At 49.5% G+C, this 11,557-nt stretch overlaps 1 protein-coding gene across 1 annotated transcript in view; it reads left to right on the top strand.

The window, feature by feature from the left end:
* Nucleotides 1-10,728, top strand: part of LOC104468195 (collagen alpha-1(V) chain-like) — a gene marked incomplete at its 3' end in the record, with an annotated part of 52,627 nt that extends 41,899 nt beyond the window's left edge. Inside the window, exons 9-12 of the mRNA XM_010082246.1 lie at nucleotides 2,443-2,484; nucleotides 2,754-2,816; nucleotides 9,050-9,124; nucleotides 10,636-10,728. Coding sequence (XP_010080548.1) covers nucleotides 2,443-2,484; nucleotides 2,754-2,816; nucleotides 9,050-9,124; nucleotides 10,636-10,728 — 273 coding nt within the window. The remainder of the gene's footprint in view (nucleotides 1-2,442; nucleotides 2,485-2,753; nucleotides 2,817-9,049; nucleotides 9,125-10,635) is intronic.
* Nucleotides 10,729-11,557: the final 829 nt, after the last annotated feature.

Here is an 11,557-nt window from a genome sequence, read left to right as displayed (position 1 = left end):
TGCAGCAGAAGGGGAATAAAAACCAAACACAGAATTTGGATTCTGCTGGATTTTCTCTCCTTTTCCTTCAATCCGCCGGACCTCAATCCTTGCTCTGTGCTGACGCTCTTTGACGCTCGCTGGAGGCAGCCGGGCAGCGCAGGGCGAGCAGGGATGCGCCGGGGATGCCTGGGACCCCCTGCATCCCAGCTCCAGGCTGCCTTTGCCTCCCCAAAGCCTTCCTGGGGGATCCTGGTGTTCTCACCTGCCTTCGGGGAGGGTTTGCCCAACCTTTGCGTGGCACCTTGGTGTGTTGCAGACAGTTTTGGGGCTGTTTCAGTGATATCAGCTTTGCTTGTGGGTGTTGATTGAGTGGAAGCAACATCCTCTTTTCCCCTGGGACAGTCCCAAATCCATGGTTTGCTTGCTCCCCCCAAGGTGATGGCCCTCGGTGGCATCTCCCCGTGGGTCCCAGTCCCAAAACCTTCCCATGTTTCCGTTGCTGCTGTTGATGAGCAGTCATATAAACAGTGGAGGTTTTTTGCCGAGGAGAATCTCCAGATGTCCCTAAAGCTGGAGCTCAACATAAACCAGCAGATAAATATGGGCAGATGCCAAGGATGTTTGCACTGCAAATTGGCTAATTTTTTTTTCCCCATGCGGGGGAGCATCCCGAGGCTCTGCAGCCAGCCATGGGAAGCAGAGCTTTGGTGCTGTGCATGCTCAGACCATGGCTATGCTGGAACCCAACAACCCAAAAATGTCTTGGGAAGACCCACATGGGCCATGGCTCTCTGAACCAGCCCGGAGACAATTATTAATTTCTATTCTGGAGCTTGCCACACCAAAACATGCCATCGTTGGTCTCAACAGGGATGGACCTTGGGGTGTCCATAGGGGGAAAGGTTTGCTGGGACCTCTGGGGTTCCTCATCGTGGGTCTGAAGAGAAGCCAGTGCTTGGCAGATGTCCTGGGGGACATGTTGTGTGGGGTTCACCCCTAATTCCCACCCAGAAGAGAGCAGTGTCTCCACGGCAGACAGGGAAACTGCTGTCGAAACGGGCACGGGGCGAAGTCCGTGACCTAAATTCTTTACTGGTGAAGAACGACTGCACAGGCGCTTCTGTGATGACAGCGGCAGAAAATTTCCCTTAACGCATCCAAAGAAAGCGGAAACCAGGTTTTAACGAGGTGGTAATGAGCAGTATGGACACTGGGAAAGACAGGAAATCGTGCTGGCCATGCGTTAGCAGTGCAGAACCATGCATCCCGCTGAGGGAAGCAGGGGGGGTTCACGGCAGCGTGTTTTACTCTGTTTTTTTGCTTCTCTGGGCTTAGAGACTGTGGCTTTTGGGGCATCAAAGCCTGGATTTTCCTCTAGACACCTCAGATTGGTTCAGCTCAACCCTGTTTGCTGTAGCGGCTGCCGTGGGGTCAGCCAAGGCTTCTAGCACCAGAGCCTGAGCCCAGGAGACCGGCCAAGGGTGACCCCAGCCCAGTCCCAGCACTTGCTCCCTCTGGGCTTCTCCCATATGAGCCAACTGCTTTTTTTCCAGGCTGATTTTGTCCCATGGGAGAAAAGTCCCTGTTTGCTACTGATGAGCTGGCAAGTGCTGGGACTGGTTTGGCTCGAGCTGGGTGCTGCTGGGGGCACGGCCACTGGTCCGGAGATAAAAGGGCAGAGCTCGCTGTGGGGCTCTTCCCAACAGATCATCCTGCTGCCTTCTGGAAAGCATTCCCCAGGTTTATCGGGAGGTTTCTTTCCTGCCTCTTACATACCCATGAGGGGAAGGAAAAAAGAAAAAAAAGGCAGCAGCTCCATTCTACTGAGTACGACAGACCTGATTTAAAGTTATGACAAAATATTTAGATTAAAAGGAAGGGAATAACATTATTCTACCATTTTGCCCACACAGTGATTTCCTAGGTACACAGAGTAAATCACAGCCTGCAGTCTGCTAGGAAAGTAATTTAAAAAAAAAAAAAAAAAACCCTTGCAATTTGATTATTAACTTTTTTTTTAAAGTTGCTTGGGTCTAGAAACAGCTTCTTCCTGGAGAGGAGCTCTTCTCCCCCTCCAGCACCACCAAGGCTTGCCATGCCCCAGGATTTGCCCTTCGCCTGGCCACGAGCCAAGGGGGAAGGGTTGTGCTTAGGACAAAGACCCTGTGTTGGGGTGAGGTTGGGTTTGGTGTGGGGAGAAAGGGCTGTTTTGCCATGCGAAGTGATTCAAATAGAGAATATTTGGCTTTTCAATGGGCAACACCTTTTGTGCCTCTGGCAGTGGGGACACAGGAGATGTCATCCAGAGAGTAGAAACCCTTCAGCTGTGGGATGCTGAGACCGAGCTGCAAGACCTGAAATATTGAAGAACAGATAAAACACTGGGCTTTCCAGCCCTGTAGTCAAAGTGACTTTGAGGATGTGCCTTGCTCATCACTTTTCTCTCTTTCTCTTGCTTAGGGGATGCTGGTGGAAGGCCCGCCTGGTCCCGAAGGCCCAGCGGTAAGTAGCACTTTGTCTGCACCTTGCACCAAAGGATGCGCGCAGCTCCAGGATGCTGGGCGCACGCGGAGGGCTCAGCACACAGCTGTTCCTGGGCTCTATTGCTTCCATATGCCGTGCATGTGTACAGAGCGCTTCGGGGTCGGTTTTATGGTGCAAAAATAAACAGAAAGCTCTAATTCTTTTCCTCTTCATTGTACAAATATGTTACAAATAATAACACATTTTCCTTTAGTGGCTTTTTGTTTTTTCTGTCTTTTCTATGCTAGGGCCTTCCAGGACCTCCAGGACCAACTGGACCTGTGGGCTTAATGGGTGACCCTGGGGAGAGAGTGAGTACCCGTGTTTTCCTCCTCTTTGGCTGAATCTTTGGGTTGTTTTGTGTGTACTAGGTTGGTATATCACTCGAGCCCTAAAATACTGCTCATCCTGAAACAGCAACCTTCTCCGAGTCAGCCCCGAAGGAGCTTACGTAGGGTACAGGGCAGATGTTTGCATCTGGGGCAAAGGGCTGGGGAAGAGTCACATTAGTCACATGCATTAAACAGTTTTTTCCAGGTTGACAAACCCTCTGCTCTCTGTTTGCACCCTTTGGCTCATGGCTGTTGATTCCAGTGCAGGAACTGGGCTGTGGCACTGGGAAGACAGGATAAGCAAACACACAGAATAGCTGGTAGCACAGTAGAGTGAAGTTCAACGGTGATGCTGGTTCCACGTTCCAGCTGGTGGTGTGAGTCCTGGGAGAGGGTTTGGTTTTGTTTGGGTTCAGGGTGGTCCAGGGTCATGGCAGCATCCCTGCTGCGGCTCTTTCCCGACACTGGTTTTGTCCCAGACCCCTCCCAGTGGGAAGGTGACTTTTGTGCAGACTCGCCGTTTCTGTAGGTGGATTATTGGTCTGTACCAGCGAGCACAAGAGCCTGATTTATGTGCTTTAGCAATGCAGTAACTTAGGTTTTCAGTATTGGGTTTTGATGTTCCTTTAAATCAGTTTTGTCCCCAGCAGCCAGGGCTTTGTAAACTGTTGCCAGCAGAAGCCTCCAGCTTGGAGGTGTCTCATCGAAGGCAGAGGCTCCCAAGCACTTTTGTGGGTTGTGACCCCAAATCACATAGTTTAGCATCACATGTTGCTCAGAGTTGTGTATTTATTCATTACTGCTGAGTCCTCACCTGGGATGAGGAATGACCTGTGTTTTGGGAGCCGCTGGACTCGAGCCTCAGGTCAGTAAGAGGTGCACAAGCACCATTGGAGGGGCAATCCGTGTGCTGGGCAATGCTGACAATTAAAACCCACTCCTCTCACACCCCAATCTGAGTCTCTGAAATGACCCTTGTACCAATACACTCCTCATTTGCTTTTGTTCGCCTCCAGTTCAAGCCTATTCCCCCTCCCTGGCACAGGCAACCAGGCAAGCAGGGATGGGGACCGTGCTCACTGGGCTGCACGCTGCTCCCAGCCCTGCGCCCAGCGGGAATTTTGCCCTCGACATCTAGTGGAAGGTTCACCATAGCACAGATTTGCACAGAGGCTGAGGTGGGATCCGCCTCAGCTGCTGGAGCAGCTTGGTTTGGGTCTGAAACTAGAGGAGTGCACCCAGTGCCCTTGAGCAAGGCAGGTTTGGGTGATGGAGCACTGCCACCAGGGCTGTGCTGGCAGGAGAAGAGCAGTTCCCATCTTGGGCAATGCCCGAGCATCAGCACAGGGATGTGTGTACCAGCAGCATGCATCTCGCATGAGTAAATCCATCGTTTTCAGCGGGTTTGCATGAGCAAAACAAACAGAGCTTGGAGCTTGACACCATTTCGGTGCTTTGGCACATCTTGATGTTGAGTGCAGTCAAATCTGCTTTCACAGTAGCTTCTGGTGCACTTGCTGTTTCATCTGGGGAATGGGGGCTCTCAGCAGCCCTTACACCAGCCTCCACCTGTGGCATGTTGCAGCCTGAGGCATCCCGACAGTCCTGTTGGCAAAAAAAGGCAAAAAATGTGCCTACAGGAGGGTTTCTGAAGGCAGGCTTGGTTGGAGGTCTGTTTTTCCCAGAGTTGCTCCTGGAAAGCGCAGGAGGGAGGAGAGCAGCGGTGACACGGATCACAGGAGATGGGGCAGAGCTGTCACCCAGCGAATGCAAAGCACCTTTCCGAGGAATGGAGTGCTTATCAGCAGATGTTTCCTTCATCCGAGCACTGACATCCTGAGCACGCTTTTCCAGCAGATAAGGCAGCCCGCTATCCACAGCAGTCTCACGTGCATCGCAGCATCCTCCACTGATCCCCCAGCTGGTTTCCAGATGGGGAACGAAATCTGCTTGCCTCCTGGGTGCCTGGGAAGGATAAGCTGGGGTGACCCAGGCTCTTTTGTGTTCATAGGGCTTCTGGCAGATTTTGGTTGAATTTTGCCCAGACAAGGTGGGATAAGCCAATGACCAAGTTCAAATGAGGAGGTTTGGGTAGATAAGGGGTGTTGTGCTATTGCGATGTGTGAATGTCCCAACCTGGGTGCTGGTTTGTGGTTTGGTTTTTTTTAATTAAGGCTCTTTGATGCCTTGTTGGTCCCCAGGGACTTGGCTGGGGTCTACCAGCTACTACACTCCCGCAATCCCCCGGAGCGCTGCAGCAAAGACCCCACCTCATTCACGCTCCTGCTGTATTTATTGTTTTTTGATGGAACAGTAATAATGTTGCTCGTGGTTGTGACATGATTGAGAACGAGAGGCCCTGACTCTGCTCCATCGATCGGTGCCTGAGAGCTCAGAAAGTCGATAAGCAGCTGCGTGGCTGGGAGCCAGGGCCACCGCGCAGGTTGGCTTAACCCTTGAGACAGCTCCTGGACTACTGCAGCAAGGGAGGGCTCAGCATCCTTCAGTGTCAGGCTTCATTGAGAATGGGCAAGCTGGGCAGGGTTCAGTGGCTTCCAGAGGTCTAGAATTAGTCAAAAGAGCCCTGTGGCTTCATCCTGCACGGGTCCTACGTGTTGCCCAGCTTTCTCCTCTTCCTCCAAGCTCATTTGCCTGGCAGGATGGATGCTGACCCTGCTGACGAGGTGGTCTCTCTGCCATTTGTCCAGGCAGATGCAGATATTTGCTGGCCAGGCTCCTCCTGAAGGGCCGTGCAAAGCCGATGCGCAGCAGACACGCTGTCCCCGCTGATGCTGCTCCACGCCCTGCAGTCACGGAGTGATTTGTTTCCTAGCCCAGACGGCACATCCTGCTTTTCTGAGCGTCCAGGACAGAATGTAATACAGCATATTGTGCATGGAGAAGTGATGAACTTGCAGAGCCAGGAACTGCAACTGTATTAAAAGACTCCTTTTCAATTAGAGCATCTCCTCTTTTAATTTGTTTATTATTAACCCTGCGCATAGCTCATGAATTTACATGACGCTTCTATGTGTGCAGCGAGGAACATTTCCTCTGCCTGCATCTGAGAGAAAGACTTTTTGTTTGCAATCAGGCAGGTGCACTGAATTAATATACCAACAATATTCAGTTATGTTAATATTGGCCAACACTCATTTAGCTCTGTTTTATTCATCATGGCAGTTTGTTCATTTATCCCGGTTGTTTTACAACGCGAAGAAGAGCTTGCGTCACCGGCAAAGCTGCAGAGCAGCCTGTTGGTGGGAGGTTTCGGAGGACTGAGCGGGGAGGAGGGCGGTTTAGGATGACTTAGATTTCTCCGAGCAGTGGGAAGAAGGAAATATGGCATTTAGGAGACCAGAGAGCTACTGCATGGGTATTCTGGGCTGGAATGAAGAAAGTGGGAAAATGTTCTCCTTTGGAGGAGATGAGCTGCAGCATTAGAGCAAACGGCCGCTGTGTGTGGTGGGAATCTGGGGTGTCCAGGTGCTCTGGGCTTGAGCATCCTGCTTCAGGGGGAACGCTGGTGACAAAGCAATAGTCACATCTTCCAAGACCATGCAGTTGTTATGTCCAGATAGATTTATTCCCACTGAGGACAGTTTTGCATCTCAGAAGTGTAACAGGTCCCTAAACATCTTATTGGGGTTCTGAAAGGCTCCGTGTTTCCAGGGAGCTCTTTTTTCCCTCAAATGGCAAGCAGTGCCTCACCTAGAAGACCCCAAATATCGCACAAAAGATCTTCTGTTGTGTAATTCTCTGACTGGGACTGAAAATGGCACAAAAATAATCCTAGAAAGAGACGCTTAAAGCAAATTTTGAGGGTCGATGCTGCAGGCTGCTGGGCAACACTTTGCTTCTCGAGGAGCCCGAGCACTGACACGCCGAGGTTTTGGTTCAAACATTCCCTTGAAATATTGCATTAGTGTTTGCACTCAGCGTGGCGTTTGAGAGCACTGCACCAAATGAAAGCTGAAGTCCCCATCCCTGGCTGCTATATATCAGCAAATCTCTATTTACATAATGAGTGACACAGATTTACACCAGCTGAGAGCCTGGCACGCGGCGTTCCTTTAAGGCATTCATGAATTTAAATTTGCAAAGCGCTTCAGGGGTTTGATTTTCCTGCGTGCCACGGGCCCCCCACTGCTCCACCCCACAAGGAGAAGACCTCACACACCCAACCTGAAATAAAAAGAGGCGTTTATGTATAAAAACATTGCATCAACGTTTGTCAGGCAGGGTACACACAGAGAGATAAACAAGCTCATTCCTGACCCATCCTATGCAGGACTGGGGTTGAAGAAGAGAGAGAGGGAAGAACGTTTGTTATATAAAATGAGTCTGGCCTAAATTATTTATTGTACTTCTGCTCCAACAGATGGGACTGTCCTCTGTACCTCATCAGCGGAGTCAGGGACTCCGGTGTCGGCCAGACTAAGTAAACAGCACGAATGTAACATCATGAGCTTGTCTTGAAAAATGGATGGGCTGGTGTGTTATGCAGTCTCCCTTCGGCGCTGAGGGAGCTGCTGGCTTGTTTTGTTTTGGGTTTGGTTTCTTTTTTTTTTTTTTTTCTTGCTAAATCAGTGGCTGCAGTGCTGTCTGGTGCAGCGCTGGGAGCAGCGTTGTTATTCCAGGCTGGTTGCGGTGCAGCCCTCGGCTCCTCGGCCACGGCGTTGCTCTGCCCTGTCATTGTGGTGCTGGTCCGGGCACAGCCTGGCCGGAGCGATGCGATGGGGCAGGGTGGAGCCACGGCAGCTTCACCCCCACCCTGGCGCTGGGCTCTCATTCAGTGCTTGAAACTTTGGCTTGGGTGTTTTGGGTTCTTGTTTAAGAGGGAGATGATGAGGGAAATGTTAAGTTGAACAGGGCATAGAGGGGATGGAAGAAGAGGGAACAAAGAGATGTGCCAAGATCTTGCTGGAAGGCAGTGAGGCAAAGATTAACACATCAAATAACATTTATTATGTGTTCAGATTTTTAGTGTCTTTGTGACCTATTTCTCCTTTCCTCCTTCCTTTCCCACCTCTACCCACCTCCTTTGTGGGGTGAGCATCCAACTTTCTGGGGCAAAGTCAGGCTCTTCTCTGTCCCTGCAGCATGTCCATCTGTGATTGCTGGCAGGGTTTTATTTTTACTTTTGTTTGGTGTCTGCATGGTCTGGAGGGCTTCGGGCAAGTTGAAGAGAGTGGAACTACCATAGATGCTTGTTGCTTGCCCTTACAAGAGCTTTGGTTCTCCACAGATGGATTTATTCTTGGTGTTTACTAAGTAGGGGAGTGTCCAAGTCCTCAAGCCTGAGCAGTTGCCCAGGCAGTCCCGTCTGTCCTGCTGTGAGATGAGCACCAGGGCTCCTCTTGGCTTCCCTGGGATGTGATCAATCCACTTTTCCTTTCAGCTCCTTAAGCTGCTGTGAAAATTGCAATTATACATGCGCGTGGAGCAGTTGGATGTCATCCCCATTTGCATGTAGGATTGCTGGATGGATGTGAACATTTGGGTTGCTTTAAACCTTTTGCCAAGTACACAACTGGGAGTTCCTATGGGCTGTCCTAGGAAAATTGGCTGTATTTGATTATTTATAGCTTCATCGATAGATCTTTTACTGCGTACTCGTTTCTTTAGTACAAGTTAAACATATTCAACTGATGTTAACCAGCACAGTTCCATTGAGATCCTCAGAGTTTTGCTGATTTACAGCCGCTGACAGGATCACTCCATTGGAGATGGAAGTAGCCTCATAGGACAAAAAAAAAAATGATAGAAGAGAGAAAAATGAAATGACCCAGATGACCGAACATGTACAGAAATGTATTTCTCTTTCCACGTTTCTGTTTCACTGACCTGAGTTATGAAGTCCTCTATACTTTTTTAATAGGTTTTAACAGACCCAATGAAACATTGATTCCATTGAGCTGGAACACTGCAGAGACTTTTACTGCTCACTCAAAAGTTGCATATGGCAGACTCTGGAAACATGGGCGCCAGGATGTAAGAAGAGGGAATTACTGAGAAAAATCCTGTGTGCTTACAGATGTGCTTCCACTAAATTTGTGATAGCATTGGGATGCCTACGTGGTCAATGCCTGTCTGTCGAGACAGGGAGCTTTTTGTATCATGATATGCTTTTACCACCACAATTATTTACATATGGACATGATTTAAATGATGCTATAGAAGTTTATTTCTTCTCATTTCTTCTCCCTTAGGGACCACCTGGCCGTCCAGGCCTTCCAGGAGCAGATGGTTTACCAGGACCACCAGGGACAATGCTTATGTTGCCTGTAAGTACAAGTGTAACTAAAAAAGCATTTAAATGAGTTGAGCTTCTTGGCTTTGCTGCTGCTTGTCCTTGTGAAAGTCCCGCATCTCTTTTACACCAAGGATACGTTTTTCTGTGTATAAAAGATAGATCCAGATGATCCTCCTTGTAAATTGATCTTTTGTAGAGCACTGGTACTTCTTCACTGGTCGAAAGCACAGGGCGAGTAGGTTAAAATTTCCAGAAGTAATGAATAAGCTCAAGTGCTTCAGTTTGGGCATCATGTTGGAGGGATGAAGAAGCAACTTAAGACACCTCCAAGGGCCCAATTTAGGGGAAGAACCCTTCCTCCTACAGTGAGGAACCTCTAACAGCTCTTCAAAGCAGGTGCCAAAATTGTAAGCACCTGAAATAACCAGTCTCTTGACCAGTGGTTACGGTGCATTGTTTTTTCCCCTAGATGAAGCTAGCAAGTACCGAGACAGCCTTCTTTGTCCTGGGATGCTAAAGGAATGGTTATATTTTGTGTCTGCTTTGATGTGAGAACACTCTGAGGAAACCAGCTGCTGAAAATAAGCGGTTAGGTACCGTTTAGTGCAAGACCGCAGCGCTCGTGTACGGGCTCCAAATGGTAGGGTGACACGTGTGCAGGTTACTGGCAGGGTGCCTGGGACATCCTGGGCCAACTGCTCAACACAGAGCTCAGCTGGCCATTACAATACGTTTGTTGGCCCCTACGGTAACCAACCGTAGGTCTATAAATTGCATCTCTTTGAATCCGCTTGCCAAGTTCGTGTGGTCATATACCTAGCGCCAACCGAGCAAAATGCAGAGGTGAAACAGAGGTGAACGAGCCGTCCAAGAATGTTCTGCAGCCCAGAGAGTCCTTCTTGCAAAACCCCAAAGACACACACAATAAGTCAGGAGAGGGGTGTGTGTCCTGGGAAGTGGCCTTGTAGCTGTTGGGAAAAGAGGTGGAAGAAAACATTAAACACCTTCCTGCTCAAGTTTGGGAAAATAAAACATCAGTGCTTGGGGTTTTTAAAAATCCTTTGTGTGCTGAAGGACCCTGGCTTGAACAAGAGGCTGAAGTCTGTTCCTTGAAGCACCCTGCCACACTTGGGAAATGCATCTCTTCTCCTGGGGCAAGCAGGCAGCTATGGCCGAGTGACCTGGGGGTACGACACCGTCTCCGGGGGTCTTGTGGCCAACAGCACCCTCACGGGGAATATCAGCCCTGGGAGAACTTTGCGTTTAGTTTTAAACAGCGGTGTGCGAGGTCCTTACAGTTCAGAGCCTACAGTCCCTCTTATCGTGCGCTGCTTTGGCAGAATTTGCTGTGCGGGTGTGGACATGGGAAATGGTTTGTGCCCATGAGCTGGGTGACCCGAGAGCCCTGTGGTTACCAGGGTGGTCTGGAAGGACAGGGATGGGGTTGGTTCAGTCAAGCTGAACAGAGCTCTTTAGGAGGCTGGTGTGAGGGTGGAGGGACAGCAACCCTGTGACCTGCTTTCTCCATCTTGCTCCCATCAGTTCCGCTTTGGTGGAGGAGGAGATGCTGGCTCCAAAGGACCTCTCGTTTCAGCCCAGGAGGCCCAAGCCCAAGCCATCCTGCAGCAGGCCAGGGTAAGTGAAGGGTGGTGAGGATGTCTCATGAAGGAGGTGCCTGTGGAAGCCGAGGAGATGATGGAGGAGATGTCTCCATACTTGCACCATCCGCAGTGGTGGTGGTAACAGCCCCTCATCTGAGATGGAACTGCTGTGTGGCTTGAGGTGATGACATCTGGATGACTTAAGCTTTTATTAATGGCCAGGAATAGGCCAGACCCCGAAAAACTGGTTTCAAATTCCCTACAGACCTTGGAGCAGGCCTTCTGCTGGTGGCAGTAGACATAGACCTGTTGGCTTCAGTGGTGTGTGCTGCTCATGCTGACAGCTTTGTGAGTCTGTATAAACAGTTGTGGTATGTGCTGTAGGGGGTTTCTTTCTTTATTTTGTGGTTTTGTTTGGTGGTTTTGGTTTTTTGGGTTTTTTTTCCCCCCCCCACAGTAAATCGTAATAATTAAATGTACGTCACAGATGCAAGCTGTTCCCAGCTCCATGAATCTCAGCAGGCAGACTGCAATTTCCTTTAATGTATTTATTTGGAAGTACATGATGAATATCTACGCAACCTTTTTTTTTTTTTCCACGGATGACCTTATTGATTGATGATCAAATAATCCCTGGCGGTGTTTCTTCTGTAGGCTCACTGGTGAAATAAGATCAGCTGTGCACATTCCCAGTACAGCTCCTGTTCCCTGGCTAGATGAGTACCTTAGTGTATAAAGTACCTTAGTGTATACGCCTTCATACTCATCTATTAAAAATAAAATTTAATTTCTAGCCAGCACAGCTGCTAATTTTTTCTTCCAGGAGTGCTTATGTGCAGGTACATCTGATCATTGACCCATTC

Source organism: Pterocles gutturalis, unplaced genomic scaffold (genome assembly GCF_000699245.1).
Source record: "Pterocles gutturalis isolate BGI_N339 unplaced genomic scaffold, ASM69924v1 scaffold20049, whole genome shotgun sequence".
Classification (NCBI taxonomy): Eukaryota; Metazoa; Chordata; class Aves; order Pterocliformes; family Pteroclidae; genus Pterocles; species Pterocles gutturalis.
The sequence above is the reverse complement of the archived record's forward strand: the minus strand, read 5'-3'. Positions and strand labels throughout refer to the sequence as shown.